At 38.4% G+C, this 20,155-nt stretch overlaps 1 protein-coding gene across 4 annotated transcripts in view; it reads left to right on the forward strand.

Moving 5' to 3' along the window:
- The window catches only part of Sirpal1 (signal-regulatory protein alpha like 1), a 188,818-nt gene extending 170,553 nt beyond the window's left edge, over positions 1-18,265 (forward strand). For 2 of the 4 annotated variants that reach the window (XM_063282858.1, XM_017591208.3), the window contains 4 exons: positions 4,024-4,380; positions 5,445-5,801; positions 16,955-17,019; positions 18,071-18,265. In XM_063282858.1, coding sequence (XP_063138928.1) covers positions 4,024-4,380; positions 5,445-5,801; positions 16,955-17,019; positions 18,071-18,145 — 854 coding nt within the window. In that variant the 3' untranslated portion in view covers positions 18,146-18,265. Of the gene's footprint in view, positions 1-4,023; positions 4,381-5,444; positions 5,802-16,954; positions 17,069-18,070 lie in introns of all 4 variants that reach the window. The other 2 variants (XM_063282859.1, XM_039103580.2) reach the window with 1 other exon arrangement.
- Positions 18,266-20,155: the final 1,890 nt, after the last annotated feature.

Consider the following 20,155-nt stretch of genomic DNA (forward strand, 5'->3'; position numbering starts at 1 on the left):
TCATGTTGATGACTTCTTGGATTCAGTTCGTGAGAATTTTATTGAGTATTTTTGCATCAATGTTATTAATGGAAATTTGTCTGAAGTTCTCTTTCTTTGTTGAGTCTTTTTGTGGTTTATGTATAATCATAATTGTGGCTTCAAAGAATGAATGTGGCACTATTCCCTGGGTTTCTATTTTGTGGAATAGTTTGGACAGTATTGGTATTGTCTTCTATGAAGATCTGATAGAAATCTCTATTAAGCCCATCTGGTCCTGAGCTTTTTTTGGCTGGAAGATTTTTAATAAATGCTTCTATGATTTTAGAAGTTATGGGAGAGTTTAGATTTTTCTCTGATCCTGATTTAAATTTGTTATCTGGTATCTGTCTAGAAAATTTTTCATTGCATCTAAATTTTCCAGTTTTGTTGAATATAGTTGTATCTGATGACTTTTTTTTTAAACTTTCTCATTCTGCTATTATATCTCCATTTTGTTTCTTTTTTTTTAATTCCGATACACTCCCTTACTCTCTGTTGATTCTAGATAATGATTTATTTATCTTACTGTTTTTCTCAAAGAACCAGCTCATGGTTTTGTTGATTCTTTGTATAATTCTATTTGTTTCATTTGGGTTGACTTCAGTCAAGTTTGATTATTTCCTGCTGTCTATTCCTCTTGGGTGTATTTGTTTCTTTTGGTTCTGGAGCCTTTAGGTGTGCCGTCAAGCAGCTAGTGTCAAGCTGCAAGCTCTCCAATTTTTTTTTTTGAGGCACCAAGAGCTATGAGTTTCTCTCTTAGCACTGCTTCCATTGTTTCATTGTTTCCCATAAATTTGGGTATGTTGTCCCTCATTTTCATAAAATTCTAAGACATCTTTAATTTCTTTCTTTATTTATTCTTAGACCAAGTCATGACTGAGTAGATCATTGTTCAGCTTCTCTGTGTATGTGGGCTTACTAATGTTCTTGTTATTAATTAAGATGAGCCTTACTTTGTGGTGATCTCATAGGGTGCATAGGACTATTTGAATCTTCTTGTATCTGTTGAGGCCAGTTTTGTGACCGATTATATGGTCAATTTTGGAAAAGGTACCATGCGTAAATAAGGAGGTATATTTTTTTAAGAATGAAATGTTTGCTTGTTTGTGTGTGTGTGTGTGTGTGTGTGTGTGTGTGTGTGTGTGTGTTAAAGCCATTCGTGTCTCTGTTTAGTTTCTGTTTCCATGATCTGTCCACTGATGAGAGTGGGGTGTTGAAATCTCTCACTATTACTTGTAAAGTGCAACATGAGTTTTGAACTTCTGTAAAGAAACTTCTGTTTCTTTTATTAATGTAGCATAGATATTCAGGATTAAGATTTCATCTTGGTGATCTTTTTTTCTTGGATGAATATGAAGTGTCCTTTCTTATCTTTTTTGAAAACAATTAGTTGACAGTCAATTTTATTCAATAGTAGGATGGCTACTGCAGCTTGTTTCTTGTCACCATTTGCTTGGAAAATTTTTCCCCAGGCTTTAAATCTGAGTTAGTGTCTTTGTCACTGAAGTATGTTTCTTTTATACAGCAAAATGTTGAATCCTCTTTTTGTGTCTGTTCTGTTAGTCTATATCTTTATATTGGGGAATTTAGTTTACTGGTATTAAGAGATAGTAAGGATTAGTTGTTGTTGTTTCCTGTTATTTTTGTCGTTAGTGATGGAATTATGGCTCTCTTCTCTTGGTTTTCTTGCAAGAAGAGTACTTTCTTGCTTTTTCTTGGGTGTAGTTTCCGTCCTTGTTTTAGAGTTTTCCATGTATTATTCTTTGTAGGGCCAGAATTGTGGAAAGGTTTTGTGTGAATTTGATTTTATTCTTCAATATTTTGTTTTCTCCATCTAAGTTAATTGAGAGTTTTACGGGATATCATAACCTGGGCTGGAATTTTTTCTCTTAAGGTCTGCATGACATCTGTCAAGGATCTTTTGGCTTTCATAGTCTCTGTTGAGAATTCTGGTATAATTGTGATATGTCCGCCTTTATATGTTACTTGACCTATTCCCCTTGCTGCTTTTAACATTTTTTTTGATGTTGTTGTGTGCATTTGGTGATTTGACTATTATGTGATGGGAGAAATTTGTTTTATAGTACCATGTCTTTGGAGTTCTGTAGGCTTCTTGTAATTTTATGGACATCTCTTTCTTTAGGTTAGGGGAGTTTACATTATCAATGGATAATACGAAAGGGTGGGGTTTGGCAACAAGGAGCAGGTAGTAAATGATGTATCAGAAACTTGGGTCTCTTTATCCTGAACAGAATTTGTTGGTGTTTTCATATAACAGGAGATCATATCTTGTCTTCCTCCTGTAGCCTGCACTCATTGTCTGTCTATTAGGCGAAGGTGTACAGAAAGGGTCAGTGGACAGCAGGAGGTGTTAGTGGCTTGTGTCATGATTTGCAAACTGAGAATACAGGAGGTTTAATACAGCAGGTATGTCTCTTACCTCTTCTGAATTTCATGATCTTTACCTGAGCAATGAATATTTACATGAATAATAGGAATCTGGGGCTATATGGTGGTGTGAAAGTGTAGATATATGTTCATTCCAGGATCCAGCCCACATTGAAATGATTTGAAGTGAGACACATCATTGGATATAGAGGTAGCTTTGAATGCTTATGGTCTCTGACCTTCTATTTCTCTAACTCTACTGGATTGCTGCTTAAAACTTCTAAAAAATTTTCTAAAAACCTTTCTTGTTTATTCTGTGTTTAAAGATTACTAACGTGGGAGAGTAGTACCTGATGTGTAGCTGCAGGGAATTGAGTGAAAATATTATTGCTATTGTTCTCTATTCTGTCCAGGCAGCCAGAAGCCTCTGTAGTAAGATGTGTTAACACTTTGTGAGCCAGATAGGAAGGAAGGGAATTAAAATGTTTTATACAGGTACAATCATCTCTACAAGCATTTCCAAATATTTACATGCATAAATATACCTTCACATGTACATATAGACAAACAGATATAAACATTTGAATAGATGAATGAATGGACAGGGCAGAGCTCCTCAATGCATACCATCCAATTGTATGTTAGGAGTTTCAGTCATTTATTATGAAAAGACAGAGTAGAAGGGTTCCAGTTTCAGATGGGGATCTTACCTGTTCAGTATCATGTGCTCTGCACGTGAGCAGTGAATCTCTGCTCAAAAAGGGAAAGTACATTTAATGAGGTAGGGGAAGTGTATAGTGGAATGTATGAGGGGCTTGGGTAATGGCTTCCAAACCAATGAAATAGGAAGTTCAGGTTGTAGGTAAGGCTCTTGCCATTTTTTAATGGTATGGCCAGCACCTGAACAGTGAATGTTCCCCTGAGTAATGGAACTGGGAGAAAGTAAAGTAGGAGGAAAGGTAGAGATTTGTGCTCAGTGTGAGGACATTGTTTCTTTGGGCTCTAAATCAAGGAAGTGAGGATGGAAGGGTTGAGAGAATAGATGAGGCACTTACCTTTTCTGGTTGGAGGTTTAATTTTTAATTACTATGCATAGACATTTTTATAGCATGATCACTCTACATGATAAAGCAAATACCATCAGAAGGATTTTGTAATCAAATGTATAACTCATTATACTTAAGCACTTATGTTGATATGTCATTGGGGTAAAAGAGTTACATAATCACACAGAACACTATTATAACAGAATATCCCTAGGCCACTTTCACAGAAAATGATACAGAAACAGATACTGAATGAAGCATGATAACATCATATAAATTTAGGGGTTCAATTACAATACTGCCAAGTTCCAATTATCTCTGTTATTCAATTTTCCTTTCTGTATTATATTCTTGTATTAAAAAGCCCACATTAGAAGAACTATGCTAATGTTCATGGTGAGTTAACATAATGAGTATGTTTTTTTTTCTCATACACTTGAAGAGCCTGTGGCTCTCCACCAGGATGAGCACTGTTTTGTTGTTGTTGTTGTTGTTGTTGTTGTTGTTGTTGTTATTGTTGTTGTTTGTTTTTTTGATGTTGTTTTTTTTTATTATTATTTTTTTGCAGTAGCAGATATGAAAGAGCTGAAGGTGATCCAGCCTAAGAAATCAGTTTGTGTTGATGCTGGAGGATCAGTTACTCTGAATTGCACAGTCACATCTCTCACCCCTGTGGGGCCCATCAAGTGGTTCAGGGGTGTAGGACACAGTAGGCATCTGATATATTATTTCACCGGATACCATTTCTCCAGAATAACAAATGCCTCAGATGCTACAAAGAGAGGCAACCTGGACTTTTCTATCCACATCAGTAATGTCACACCTGCTGATGCAGGTACCTACTACTGTGTGAAGTTCCAGAAAGGAATAGTAGAGCCTGACATTGAGATTCAGTCTGGAGGTGGCACTGAGTTGTCAGTATTTGGTAAGTACTACATTTTCATTTTTATCCTTGATTTCTCCTACAGGTTGAAATAGTATTGAATACTCTATGAACAGCAAAAAAAGAAAAATGTAGATAGGACCACAATATACTTCAGTTCACATTACTCCATCTCTGGACCAAGAAAGCTGAGGAGAAGAGAGTACATGCTATGTATAAGAGGTTTCCCCTTCCGGGAAATGGATGTAAATACATACGTTTGTCTGTCTGCCTCACCCAACTTATATTTCTCAAACTGTCTCACATTAGTGGATGTAAAAAGACCATGAAAGCACCCAAATCCTGTGAGGAAGAGAGCAGACCACCCAGGAGTACAGACATCCCAAGGCCACAGGACAGACTGCCCTCTCTGCACACCTTGGCCCACCTCCCTGGTGCAAGGGGAAAGTGCACAGTGCCTCTGGACAGAGGGATAAGGAACAGACAGCCGACAATACCCATGATTCTGTTCTGTGCCCAGGACCAAACTGTTCCTGCCAAACATCTCCCTGCACCCAAATCCCATGGGGGAGAGAGCTGGAACCTCAGAAGTGTGAATACTGCTGAGAAGTCAGAGGAGAATACGCACTGCCCACAGTACAGACCCAAGAGGGAATTGCATAATGCCAACTGTGCCCAAGGGGTACAAGGACCTAAGCAAGCAATCAGGGACAAGACCCTTTGATTGCTGCCCACACCATAATCACACACAACACTATTATATCAGAATATCTGTAGGCCATTTTCACAGAAAATGAAACAGAAACAGATACTGCATGAAGCATGATAACACCATATAAATTTAGGGGTTTAATTACAATACTGCCAAGTTCCAATTATCTCTGTTATTCAATTTTCTTTTCTGTATTATATTCTTGTATTAAAAAGCCCACATTAGAAGAACTATGCTAATGTTCATGCTGAGTTAACATAATGAGTATGTTTTTTTTTCTCATACACTTGAAAAGCCTGTGGCTGACCACCAGGATGAGCACTAACTGTTTTGTTGTTGTTTTGTTGTTGTTTGTTTTCTTGATGTTGTTGTTGTTATTATTATTATTTTGCAGTAGCAGATATGAAAGAGCTGAAGGTGTTCCAGCCTAAGAAATCAGTTTGTGTTGATGCTGGAGGATCAGTTACTCTGAATTGCACAGTCACATCTCTCACCCCTGTGGGGCCCATCAAGTGGTACAGGGGTGTAGGACACAATAGGCACCTGATATACAATTTCACCGGATACCGTTTCCCCAGAGTAACAAATGCCTCAGATGCTACAAAGAGAGGCAACCTGGACTTTTCTATCCACATCAGTAATGTCACACCTGCTGATGCAGGTACCTACTACTGTGTGAAGTTCCAGAAAGGAATAGTAGAGCCTGACATTGAGATTCAGTCTGGAGGTGGCACTGAGTTGTTAGTATTTGGTAAGTACTACACTTTCATTTTTATCCTTGATTTCTCCTACAGGTTGAAATAGTATTGAATACTCTATGAACAGCAAAAAAGGAAAAATGTAGATAGGACCACAATATACTTAAGTTCGCATTACTACATCTCTGGACCAAGAAAGCTGAGGAGAAGAGAGTACATGCTATGTATAAGAGGTTTCCCCTTCCGGGAAATGGATGTAAATACATACGTTTGTCTGTCTGCCTCACCCAACTTATATTTCTCAAACTGTCTCACATTAGTGGATGTAAAAAGACCATGAAAGCACCCAAATCCTGTGAGGAAGAGAGCAGACCACCCAGGAGTGCAGACATCCCAAGGCCACAGGACAGACTGCTCCCTCTGCACACCTTGGCCCACCTCCCTGCTGCAAGGGGAAAGTGCACAGTGCCTCTGGACAGAGGGATAAGGAACAGACAGCCGACAATACCCATGATTCTGTTCTGTGCCCAGGACCAAACTGTTCCTGCCAAACATCTCCCTGCATCCAAATCCCATGGGGGAGAGAGCTGGAACCTCAGAAGTGTGAATACTGCTGAGAAGTCAGAGGAGAATACGCACTGCCCACAGTACAGACCCAAGAGGGAATTGCATAATGCCAACTGTGCCCAAGGGGTACAAGGACCTAAGCAAGCAATCAGGGGCAAGACCCTTTGATTCCTGTCCACACCTAGAGCTGGAAGACAGTTGCCAAGAGTGCAGCCACAGCTGAGAGCAGAGGCAAGACCCACTTTTCTGCTACCAAGTGACCTGCCTGGTGTATTCAGGATACGCAGAGGCAGAAGTTCTCTGGGTCAGGGCACTTTCTGTTCCTGGCTCTACCCAGAAGTGAACTGATACCATTCCACAGTTCCCTGCACCCAAATCCTGTGGGGAAGAGAGTGAACCACCATGGAGTGCAGACGTCCTGAGGTCACAGGATAGACTGCCATCTCTGCATACCTCGGCCCACATCCCTGGTCCAAGAGGAAACTGCACAGTGCCTCTTGACAGAGGGATATAAGAACAGACAGCCTCTGGTACCCATGGTTCTGGTCTGCCACCAAGATCGAACTGATCTGGCCAAACATCTCCCTACACCCAAATCCCATGGAGGAGAGAGCTGGAAACTCAGAAGTGTGAATACTGCTGAGAAGTCAGAGGAGAATACCCTCTAACCACAGTCCAGACCCAAGAGGTAATTGAATAATGCCAACTGTGCCCAAGGGGTACAAGGACCTAAGCAAGCAATCGGGGCAAGACCCTTTGATTCCTGCCCATGACTAGAGCTGGAGGACAGTCTCTAGTAGTGCCACCACAGCTAGAACAGAACACTTGTTCTCAGGAAAGGCTGAAAGAAAACAAGAAAACAGTTCTACAGGAATGGTGACACCGAGGCCTACAGCAGGGTTAAGCCACTACCAGAAACAGCAAGACCAGTAAACAACAGAGACAACCCAATGGCTAGAGGCAACTGCAGGAACCTAATGATCAGAAACAAAGACTACTAGGTATCATCAGAGCCCAGTACTCCCAACAAAGATAATACTGGATATCCAAACACACCAGAAAAGCAAGATTTAGATTTGAAAACATATTTTGATAATGATGGGGAACTTTAAGAAAGACAAAAAGAATTCCCTTAGAGAAATGCAGGAAAGCACAAGTAAACAAGTAGAAGCCCTTAGAGAGGAAACACAAAAATCGCTGAAAGAATTACAGGAAAACACAAACAAACAGGTGAAGGAAATGAAAATGAAAATAGAAACAATAAAGAAAGCACAAACTGAGACAATACTGGATATAGAAAACCAAAGGAAGAGACAAGGAGCCGTAGATACAAGCATCTCCAACAGAATACAAGAGATAGAAGAGAGAATCTCAGGGGCAGAAAATACCATAGAAAACATTGAAACAACTGTCAAAGATAATGTAAAATGCAAAAAGCTAATAGTCCAAAACATACAGGAAATCCAGTACACAATGAGAAGATCAAAATTAAGGATAATAGGTATGGAAGAAAGAGAAGACTGCCAACTTAAGGGGTCAGTATATATATTCAAAAAATATAGAAGAAAACTTCCCTAACCTAAAGAAAGAAATGCCCACAAACATACAAGAAGCCTACACAACTCCAAATAGATTGGACCAGAAGAGAAATTCCTCCCATCACATAATAGTTAAAACACCAAATGCACAAAACAAAAAAATAATATTAAAAGCAGTAACGGAAAAAGGTCTAGTGACATATAAAGGGGGACCTATCAGAATTACACCAGACTTCTCACCACAGACTATGAAAGCCAGAAGATCCTGGACAGATGACAAATAGACTCTAAGAGAACATAAATGCCAGGCCAAGTTACTGTGTCCAGCAAAATTTTCAATTAATGTAGATGGAGAAACCATGCTATTCCAACGCAAAACCAAATTTATGCAATATCTTTCTACACATCCAGCCTTACAAAGGATAATAGATGGAAAACTCCAACACAAGGAGAGAAACTATACTGTACAGAAAGCGAGAATATAATTTCCTTGCAATGAAATGAAAAGAGAGAAAAACAAACATGATTCCACCTATAACAACAAAAATAATGGGAAGCGACAATCATTATTCCTTAAAATCTCTCAACATCAACGGACTCAATTCCCCAATAAAAAGCCATAGATTAACAGACTGGATACGTAAAGAGGACACAGCATTTTGCTGCATGCAAGAAACACACCTCAGAAACAAAGACAGACACTACTTCAGTGTAAATGGCTGGAAAACAATTTTCCAAGCAAATGGACCAAAAACCAAACTGGAGTTGACATTTAATATCAAATGAAATTCACTTTCAACCAAGAGTCATAAAAAAGACAAGGAAGGACACTTGATATTAATCAAAAAAATTCACCAAGATGAACTCTCAATCCTAAATATCTATGTTCCTAATGCAAGGGCACCTACATTCATAAAAGAAACCTTACTAAAGCTCAAAGCACACATTGCACCTCCCACGATAATAGTAGGAGATAACAACACCCCATTCTCATCACTGGACAGATCATGGAAGCAGAAATTAAACAGAGACATAGAGAAACTAACAGAAGTTATGAACCAATTTGATTTAACACATAAATATAGAACATTCCATCCTAACACAAAAGGATATACCTTCTTCTCAGAACCTCACAGAACCTTCTCCAAAATTGACCATATAATCAGTAACAAACCAGGACTCAACAGATACAATAAGATAGAAATAATCCCATCCATCCTATCAGATCACTATGCACTAAGACTGGTCTTCAATAACAACAATAAGAACAAAAAGCCCAAATATACATGGGAGTTGAACAATGCTCTACTCAATAACAACTTGGTCAAGGAAGAAATAAAGAATTGAAAGATGTCTTAGAATTTAATGAAAATGAAGATAGAACATTCCCAAACATATGGGACACAATGAAAGTGTTACTAAGAGGAAAACTCATACCTATGAGTGCCTGCAAGAAGAAATAGGAGAGAGCATATGTAAGCAGCTTGACAGCACACCTAAAAGCTTTAGAACAAAAAGAAGCAAATACACCCAGGAGGAGGAGAAGGCAGGAAATAATCAAACTCAGAGCTGAAATCAACCAAGTAGAAACAAAAAGGACTATACAAGAAAATCAACAAAAGTAGGAACTGGTTCTTGGAGAAAATCAACAAGATAGATAAACCTTAGCCAGAATAACCAGAGGTGACAGAGAGTGTATCCAAATTAAAAAATCAGAAATGACAAGGGAGACATAAAAAGAGAATCTGAAGAAAATAGAAAAATCATCAAATCCTACTACAAAATCCTATATTCAATAAAATTGGAAAATATAGAGGAAATGGACAATTTTCTAGACAGATACCAGGTATCAAAGTTAAATCAGGAACAAATAAATCATCTAAACTACCCCACAATTCCTAAAGAAATAGAAGCAGTCAATAAAATTCTCCCAACCAGAAAGAGCCCAGGTTCAGATAGGTTCAGTACAGAATTCTATCAGACCTTCATAGAAGACCTCATACCAATACTGTCCAAACTATTCCAAAAAATTGAAGCAGATGAAGCACTACGGAATTCCTTCTATGAAGCCACAATTTCTCTTATACCAAAACCACACAAAGACCCAACAAAGAAAGTGAACTTCAGACCAATTTCCCTGATGAATATTGATGCAAATATACTCAATAAAATTCTTGCAAACCGAATCCAAGAACACATCAAAATGATCATCCTTCATGATCCAGTAGGCTTCATCCCAGGGATGCAGAGATGGTTTAATATATGAAAATCCATCAATGTAATTCACTATATAAACAAGCTCAAAGATAAGAACCACATGGTCATTTCATTAGATGCTGAGGAAGCATTTGACAAAATTCAACACCCCTTCATGATAAACGTCCTGGAAAGATTAGGAATTCAAGGCCCATATCTAAACATAGGAAAAGTAATATACAGCAAACCAGTAGCTAACATCAAACTAAATGGAGAGAAACTTGAAGCAAATCCCACCAAAATCAGGGACTAGACAAAGCTGCCCACTCTCTCCCTACTCATTCAATATAGTATTCAAAGTTCTAGCCAGAGCAATCAGAGAGTGAAAGAACTTCAAAAGGATAAAATTGGAAGGGAAGAAATCAAAGTATCACTATTTGCAGTTCATATGATAGTATACTTAAGTGACCCCAAAAGTTCCCTCAGAGAACTACTTAACCTGATAAGCAACTTCGGCCAAGTGTTACGGTATAAAAATAATTCAAACAAATCAGTAGCCTTCCTCTACTCAAAGTATAAACAGGCTGAGAAAGAAATTAAGGAAATGACACCCTTCACAATAGTCCCAAATAACATAAAATATCTTGGTGTTACTTTAACCAAACAAGAGAAAGATCTGTATGACAAGATCCTCAAATATCTGAAGAAAGACACTGAGGATGATCTCAGAAGATGGAAAGAACGTCAAATATCTGAAGAAAGAAATTGAGGATGACCTCAGAAGATGGAAAGTTCTTCCATGCTTAAGAATTGGCAGGATTAATATAGTAAACATGGCCATTTTGATAAAAGCGATCTACAGATTAAACGCAATCCCCACCAAAATTCCTGCTCAATTTTTTACAGAGGTAGAAAGAGCAATTTGCAAATTCATTTGGAATAACAAAAAAACCAGGATAGCAAAAACTATACTCAGCAATAAAAGAACTTCTGGGGGAGATCACCATCCCTGACTTCAAGCAGTTTTACAGAGCAATAGTCATAAAAACTGTATGGTATTGGTACATTGACAGGGCGGTAGATCAGTGGAACAGAAATGAAGACCCGGAAATGAACCCACACACCTATAGCCACTTGATCTTTCACAATGGACCTAAAAACATCCAATGGAAGAAAGATAGCATTTTAAACAAATGGTGCTGGTTCAACTGGAGGTCAGCATATAGAAGAATGCAGATCGATCCATTCTCATCACCATGAAAAAAGCTTAAGTCCAAGTGAATCAAGGACCTCAACATCAACCCAGATACACTCAAACTAAAAGAAGAAAAGGTGGGAAAGAGTCTCAAACACATGAGCACTGAGGAAATTTTCCTGAGTAAAACACCAATGGTTTATGCTCTAATGTCAAGAATCAACAAATGGGACCGCATAAAACCGCAAATCTTCTGTAAGGCAAAAGACACGGTCATTAGGAAAAAAAAAGCAGCAACCAACAGATTGGGAAAAGATCTTTACCAATCCTACATCTGATAGAGGGCTAATTTCCAAAATATGCAAAGAACTCAATAAGTTAGACTCCAGAGAGCGAAACCATCCTACTAAAAAATGGGGTACAGAACTAAACAAACCATTCTCACCCGAGGATTATCAGATGGCCAAAAAGCCCCTAAAGAAATGTTCAACATTCTTAGTTATCAGAGAAATGCACATCAAAACAACCCTGAGATTCCACCTCACACCAGTCAGAATGTCTAAGATAAAAAAATTCTGGTGACAGCAGATGCTGGTGAGGATGAGGAGAAAGAGAAACACTCCTCCATTGTTGGTGTGATTGCAAACTGGTACAACCACTATGGAAATCAGTCTGGAGGTTCCTCCGGAAATTGAACATTACACTACCTGAGGAACCAGATATACCACTTTTTGGCATATACCCAAAAGATGTTCCAACATACAACAAAGGCACATGGTCCACTATGTACATAGCAGCCTCATTTATAATAGCCAGAAGATGGAAAGAACCCAGATGTCCTTCAACAGAGGAATGGATTCAAAAAATTTGGTACATCTACACAATAGAATACTACTCAGATATCAAAAACAACGACTTCCTGAAAGTCATAGGCAGATCGAATGAACTAGAAAATATCATCCTGAGTGAGGTTACTCAATCACAGAAAAACACACTTGGTATGCACTCATTGATAAATGGATATTAGCCAAAACAACTTGAATTACCCAAGATGCAATACACAGACCACAGGAATCTCAAGAAAAAGGATGACCAAAACGCAGATGCTCCCACTTCTCCTTAAAAGGGGAAGAAATATTCATAGGAGGGCATAGGGAAGCAAAGGTTAGAGCAGTGACTCAAAGAATGACCATTCACAGCCTGACAGACATGTGGCCCAGATTATATATATATATATATATATATATATATATATATATATATATATATATATATATATATATATATATCCACAAAAACTAGATAAGATTGATGAAGGTAAAAAATGCACTCAGAAAGGCACCGGATATAGATCTCTCCTGAGAGACACATCCAGAGCATATCCAATACAGAGCTCAATGCTAGCAATAAGCCACCGAACTGAGAATAGGACTGCCTAGGGGGAAATTAGAAGAAGTATTGAACGAGTTGAAGGAGCTTGCAGCCCCATAAAAACAACAATGTCAACCAACCAGAGCTTCCAGGGACTAAACCACTACCACAAGACTATACATGGACTGACCCAGGGCTCCAACTGCATATGTACCAGAGAATAGCCTTGTTGGGGCACCAGTGGAAGAGTGTTCCTCTTCTCCACATCCTTGTCAACATGTGCTGTCACTTGAGGCTTTGATCTTAGCCATTTTGATTGGTGAAATGTGAAATCTCTGTCTCGTTTTTATTTACATTTCTCGGATGGCTGAAGATTTTGAGCACTAAGTGTCCCTCAGCCATTCGCGATTTCTCTGTTGTAAATTCTTTGTTTAATTCTATACACCAGTTTTTTTATTGGGTTGTTTGGATTTTTTAGTGTTTAGCTTCTTGAGTTCTTTGTATATTTTGGACATTAGCCCTCAATCGGATGTAGGGTTAGTGAAGATTTTCTCCAATCTGTAGGTTGCTGATTGGTCTTGTTGAGTAAGTCCTTTGCCTTTCAGAAGCTTCTCAGTTCCATGAGGTCCCATTTATCAATTCTTGATCTTAGAGCAAGAGCCATCGTAGTGCTGCTTAGAAAATTTACCTTTGTGCCAACGATCTCAAGGTTCTTTCCCATGTTCTCTTCAATTAGATTCTGAGTGTCTGGTTTTATGTTTAGGTCCTTGATGCACTTGAACTTGAGCTACTTGTCAAGGTGACAAATATGAATCTATTTTCATTTTTCTACATACAGACTTCCAGTTAAACCAGCACCATTTAGTGAAAATGCTTTCATTTTTCTATTGTATATTTTTGGCATTTTTGTCAAAGGTCAAGTGTACATAAGTGTGTGGTTTTATTTCTAGATCTTCAATTTTATTCCATCAGTCAACATGTCTGTCTTTGTACCAACACCATGCAGTTTTTAATCACTATTACTCTAAAATATGAACTGTTATATACAAAATTTTCATACATTTCTTGCATGTATTCCTGCAAGTGTTCACCTCACCAGGTTTCTTTCATTCCCCCATATCTGGAATTTTCCAAGATGCTTATATCTATACAAAGCATCCTATCAACTCCCATCCGTTCCATTTACCAACTCTTTCATGTGTATATCCAGTTCACACCTATTCCTGAGTACTTGAAAGACTTACATCATCTTGGGGCAAGCAAGGATCTTCCAAAGTACCACCAATTAGGAGCATCTCTGAATCAAACTAACTTTGTAATCCTCCCTAGGGATCAATTCTCCCAGAATTGTGGAAACTGTATTCCCTGACCCACAGGACTCCAAAAATAAGCATTTAACAGTTGAGCTAGAACTACAATTATCTCCTCAAAGAGGACAATAAATATTTCATTCTGAATCCAACTATCAGTTACCATATTGCAGGGACACAGATTTGGGTGACCTGGCATCCACCTATGGAAGCAGTTTGTAAATTTTTGGAGAAATAGAAGAAGGTCATAAAACAGGACTCTTTTAAAAAATTAATTGGTGAAAACATGGAAGAGGTGGGCTACCAATTAGCAGATAAACATGATTGAGACTTCAGATTCAAACTGATGAAGCCCTAAATGTTTAGGTTGATTGGAACTAATGATCTACTGAGTTAATACATTTCACAGTAAAACTAGTAGTCTGCTTATACACTCCAGATGATTCACCTGAATTGCCACAAAGATGTTTGGTCAGGGACAAAGGAAGACAATATAATAGGAGGGGCAAATATGATCCAGAATAATTTGCTTTGGATCTGGAATATGCCAGAACTCATTCGTGTTCTGAAGACACAGTCACCCTTGTAAAAGTTTCAGTTTGAAATTTCATGTACTTTCTGTAAAATTTTGTTGATAAAATATAGTGCTGTAAGTTGGAGACTTGACACTGGGACAATGGAGAAATGGACACCTATTTTTTCTTTCTTTTACTTTTTTCTTTTTTACTTATTCATTTTACATCCCACTCACCACCCCCTCTTACCTCCTCTGACAATCCTTTCCCCACATCCCTCCTCTTCTCCACTAAGTAAGTGGGGTCCCTCTGATAATCCTCCACCAACGAGGCACATTGAGTCCATGTGACACTATGCAGTTCCTCTCTCACTGTATGTAGGCAAGGCAGCAAAGCTAGAAGAACAAATCCCACATTCAGGTCAAAGCTTTTGGTATAGTCCCTGTTTCAGTAGTGAGAGACGCACATGAAGGTCAAGCTGCGCATCTGCCATTTGTATACAAGGAGGCCTAAATCCATCACTGTATGTCCTTTGGTTGGTGGTTCAGACCCTGAGAGTCCCAAAGGTCCATTCTAGTTGACTATGTTGTTTTCCTGTGGCACTCCCAACCCCTTCGGGCCGACAATCTTTCCTACTATTCTTTTAAAAGAATCCTCAAACTCCATTTACTGTTCATCTTTGGGTGTCTGTATATGTCTCAGTCAGTAGCTGAGTGGAGCCTCTCAGAGGACTACATGTTCCTGTCTATAAACATTACTATCATTAGTAGGGTTAAGGATTGGTGCTTGTTCATGGGATGTGTCTCGACCTGGACCATTTATTGGATGGCTATTCCCTCAGTCTCTGTTCCATTGCCACATTTCTGTATCTCTTGGAGACATGAATTATCTTGGATTGGAAGTTTTGTGTGTGGGTTTGTGGCTCTATCACTCCCCTGAGGTTACTGTCTGGCTCAGTCTGGCTACAGATAATGGCCTCTTCAGGTCCCATGACATCAATATAGTAAGTCCCAAGTAAGATCAACCCTATTGATTCTTGAATGCCTTCCTTATTCCAGGTCTCTGTTTCATCATACAGACCTTTCATGTGCTCACCCCTATCAATTATAGATTTCAATTAATTTTCATGGCCAACTAGCCATCTCTCTAATCCTTTCCACACCTGATTCTGAAACCATTATACCTCTCCCCAAATCCCACCTTCCCAAATCCCTCCCCTTACTTGTCTCTTATGCCTATTTTATTCACACTTCTAAGTGAGATTCTCACTTCCTTGATAATGCCTTCCTTCTTCTTTAGCATCTTTGTGACTGTGGAATATAACATGGTGCCTGTATTTTATAACTAATATCCATTTGTAAGGGAGCACATACTACACCTGTCTTTTTGGGACTATGTTAACTCACTCAGGATGACATTCTCAAGTTCCATCCATTTGCCTGCAAAATTCATGATGCCATTGTTCTTCATAGCTGAATAGTAATCCATTGTTTAGATTTTTTCATGTTTTTTAAATCCATTCTAGATTTAAGGGATATCTACATTGTTTTAAGTTTTGGACTATTATGAATAAAGCTGCTATGAACATAGTTAATCAGGCATCTTTTTGGTATGTTGGAGCATCTTTTGGGTATTTGCCCAAGAGTGGTATAGCTGGGTCTTGAGATAGAATTATTTTCTGGTTTCTGAAAAACTACCAAATAGATTTTGAAAGTGGTTATACAAAGTTGCACTCACACCAGCAATTAAAATGTGTTCTTGTTGTTCCCTATTCTCGCCAGCATGTGCTATCTCTTGAGATTTTCCTTAGCTATTCTGATGGCTGTAAGATGGAACTTTGCAATTTTTTCATTTGTACTTCCCCAATGACTAAGGATTTTGAACATTACTTTAATGACTTGACCATTCCAGAATCCTATGTTGAGAATTACCGGTGTAACTCTATAAACATTTTTAATTGTGTTATTTGGTTCCTTGGTGACTACCTCCTTGAGTTCTTTGAATTTTGAATATTACTTCTCTGTTACATTAGGTTTCTTCAAGATCTTTTCCCAGTATTTAGGCTGCAGTTTTGTCCTATTGTCAGTGTCATTTTCCTTACAGAAGTTCATAGTTTCATGAGATCCCATTTATCAATTGTTGGTCTTAGAGCCTGAGCCATTGATATTGTGTTTAGGAAACTATTTTCAGTACCTATGCGTTAAAGATATTCGCCAGTTTCTTTTCTATGATATTTATTGGATCCAGTCTTTTTTGTTTGTATGTTTTTGTTCCACTTGAACTTGGGGTTTTGTGCAGTTGATAAATATACATGCATTTTCATTCTTTTAAATGTAGACATGCTCTTTATCATGTTTTCTAAGTTAAACCAGTGAATTTCATGGGGAAAAAAACAGACTCAAACTCCTTAGAGCTTTGTTAGTCTTAGAAGTTAAGCAATGGGCCAAAACAATGGGCCAAAAAGAGACCATAAATGTGAATTTTTAATTGTTTCCCCTACTCCTTGATTTTCAGAACTGAAGACATCACACATTGCTAAAATCCTTGCAGCTGCACTCATTGGATGCAAACTACTCCTGGTAATTGCTGTCACTCTCATTTACAGGCACAGATGCAAAATGCTCGAATGTAAGTTAGGGGGATAAAGCTATATTAGTTAAATTTCTGTTACTGTGACACAACTCCATGATTAAAATAGTTTATAGATGAAAGGATTTATTTGGCCCCTTACTATTTTAGTATCTTCTGAGTACATCATGCTGGAGAGTAGTGGCAACCAAGAGAGACAGCAGAGTGCTCACATTCTTAAGCAGAAACATGAACAGATTGAAAAAAATTGGAAGTGTAAAAAACATTTAAATCTCAACATTCAGTATCTGTGATATACTTTCTCTAGCAATAGTGTACCACCTAAATCTTCCAAAAAGCACTGCCAACTGGGAATAAGAATCAATATCCTACCTAGTATATAGAGAAAATTTTGTATTTGAAACACCAGAGAGATGTCAGTTTGGGGACTACATAAGAGGGACAAAATCAGTAAGATGGCCACGCTATTCATCACACAATGTTAAGACATAGAACCTCCTAAAGAATCTCATGATACACTTTGAGGCATCCTAACATCCTAGAAATTCTGTTCATATTATAGAATTGTTCAGTTCAGAATCTACAGAGATGCCCAATGTATCTTAGAAGATGTGATGATCCTTGGCCCAGGGGTAGGATCTTCTGCATTGACCTCAAAGTTCCTATTTCAGATGATTTCAGTAAAAGACAAGCAGTGCATGGGTAATATCAATACAGATTAAATACCAAAATTTAGACATTTTAGATGGCAGGTAAAAATGACAGTTACGGCTTTGACCTGTCTGGTATCATGGAGAATAGACTCAGAAAACTGCATGATTTAGGAGCTAGACTGAAATGCTACATGCCACTTTGTTGACATGGGCATCTTTTTCACTCAGGGCAGGAGTGCTAGGAGAAGAGCTGAATCTGGGACACTATAGCAGTAAGATAAGTTGTAAATAATGAAAGAAGTATCCAGCCAGAATTGATTCTCCATAGTTTTCTCTTTTATCCTCTACCACACTGGAGCCTAAATATCTGCCATCACTTTTCTTGTAGAGATTCAGCATGGAAATCAATGCTGATGAGAAGCCGCTGAAGACTGCTCATAAAGACACAATTAGGACAACTTGAATTCAAAATTTCTGGTTGTTTCTCTGCATATGTATCATTGTCCCAGAGCTTAAGTGCTATGCATATTGAGTTGTATTCTTGATATCTTTATTTTCACTATTAAAAGAATTTAAATATGTATATGGTAATGTCTGTTCTTGGTTGTCAATTTGACTACATCTTGAATGAACTACAATCCAGAATTGGAAGGCATACCTATTGAAAAGGAATTACAGATATTTGATATTCCTTGGCTTAATGTTGATGAGGGGGACTTTAAGCATAAGGGGAAATGTAAAGCTAGAGAGGGGATATTATGTAAAACCTAATCCTCTACAATGGGAAGGCCCAGAAGAACCTTCATGAATCTTATAAGACACAAACTGGTTAGAAGAACATATGGACATTTAAAGAATTTGTTCTTGTTCTTTTCCTTGTGCCCGACCTTAGAGTTGTAGATACTGCCGCATTGGATGAATTAAATTCAATGGGTTTATTTAGACCCTGGGGAAGCAAGGAACAAGAAATAGCAATGAATTACCAAAGACAAGGTGATCATAGTTATTATAATGGACAGTGCAGACAAAATAATGTTCATAATGACCTAGCCCAGAATTGTCAGTATAATAAAGATAAAATTTATAATGGCACAACTTAAATACACCTTTGGTACTGGCTAATTAAACATGGTACTTCCAGGCATGAAATATATAGGAAGCATACTGCATATTTGTTTGATTTGTATAAGCAAAAAATTCTCAAACAAATTAAAGAAAGTCTTCATTGGGTCATGGCAGAAGGTAATCTTGACCAGTGAATCAATTTTCAGATTTGAGACAGTTTGAAGACCAAGAACCTCTTCAATGAATGTGTGTCTGTACCAAATGTAGTTTTGGTACTTGAACAAATTAGCATATCTCCTGATACCTGGTATGTAGTTATTGACCTACTGTGGGGTAGTGAACTATGAGAGGAAACCTGGTAAGGTTGAGCTAAGGTTTAAAGCCTCAGAGAGTCTGAAGTGTCTTCTACCTTGCCTGCTCCTGAAATCAGGCTATTATCATGTAGTTACAGACCACCACATCTCCTGTAGAGAGGTTTATGGTCATCAGTCATGTAGGGGCAGCACTCCAAGTCCTCCTGCATGTAGATAAGGTATCCCCAAGCTCTCAGACCAAACCAATATGAACCACTGTCAGACCCTGATCCACCCTAAAACTGTACATAAGGATCATATCCAGAAAGAATAAAGTGTGAGAGAATTACACTGCCATCATCTGAGAGATTCTGTCATAAGTGCTGTAACACTGCTGCTTGGGGAAGAATTCTGTTCTCCTGGAAATGTTGCCAGAACCTCCCCTGCACCTGTCACTGGCCTAGTCAGCCTCTTCTGGTTCAGCCTGGATCAACTCAGTACAGAGTGACCTATGAAGCATCTTGCAGCAACAGAAGCATCAGCAGAAGAGGTGGATATGGAGGGAGCTTCAGCAGTGGAGGCAGTGAGCAGAACCCTGCTCATATTCTTTCCGCTTCACCTTAACCATAACACCTGACCAGACCAAAGATCTCCTTGGAAAGCCTGCAGTATACTGGCCTAAAAACTATCAAATGGCTTCTTCTTAGTACCTGTCCATAATGTGTCCCAGAAGCAATTTGCTTTAATTTGGCAAGGCCAGAAGTATGCCTTTACAGTTTTCCCTCAAGGATATATTAACTTTCCTGCTCCTGTGTAATAACTAGTTAGAAGGGATCTGGATTGATTGTCTTTTTCACAAAGTTTCACATTGGTGAACTATATTGATGACATAATACTGATTGGACCAAGTGAGCTGGAAGTAGCAATTATTTTGGACTCACTGGTAACACATATGATAGAGGCTGGGAAATAAAGCCAATCAAAATTAAAGAGTTTACCGTAGTGAAATTCTTAGAAGTCCAGAAGTGTAGGACATGGAGCGTTATTGCTTCTAAGGTGAAAGATGAGTTATTTCACCTGGTCCCTCTAACCACTATGAAAGAAGCACCATGTGG

This window comes from Rattus norvegicus, chromosome 2, assembly GCF_036323735.1.
Source record: "Rattus norvegicus strain BN/NHsdMcwi chromosome 2, GRCr8, whole genome shotgun sequence".
In the NCBI taxonomy this organism is placed as follows: Eukaryota; Metazoa; Chordata; class Mammalia; order Rodentia; family Muridae; genus Rattus; species Rattus norvegicus.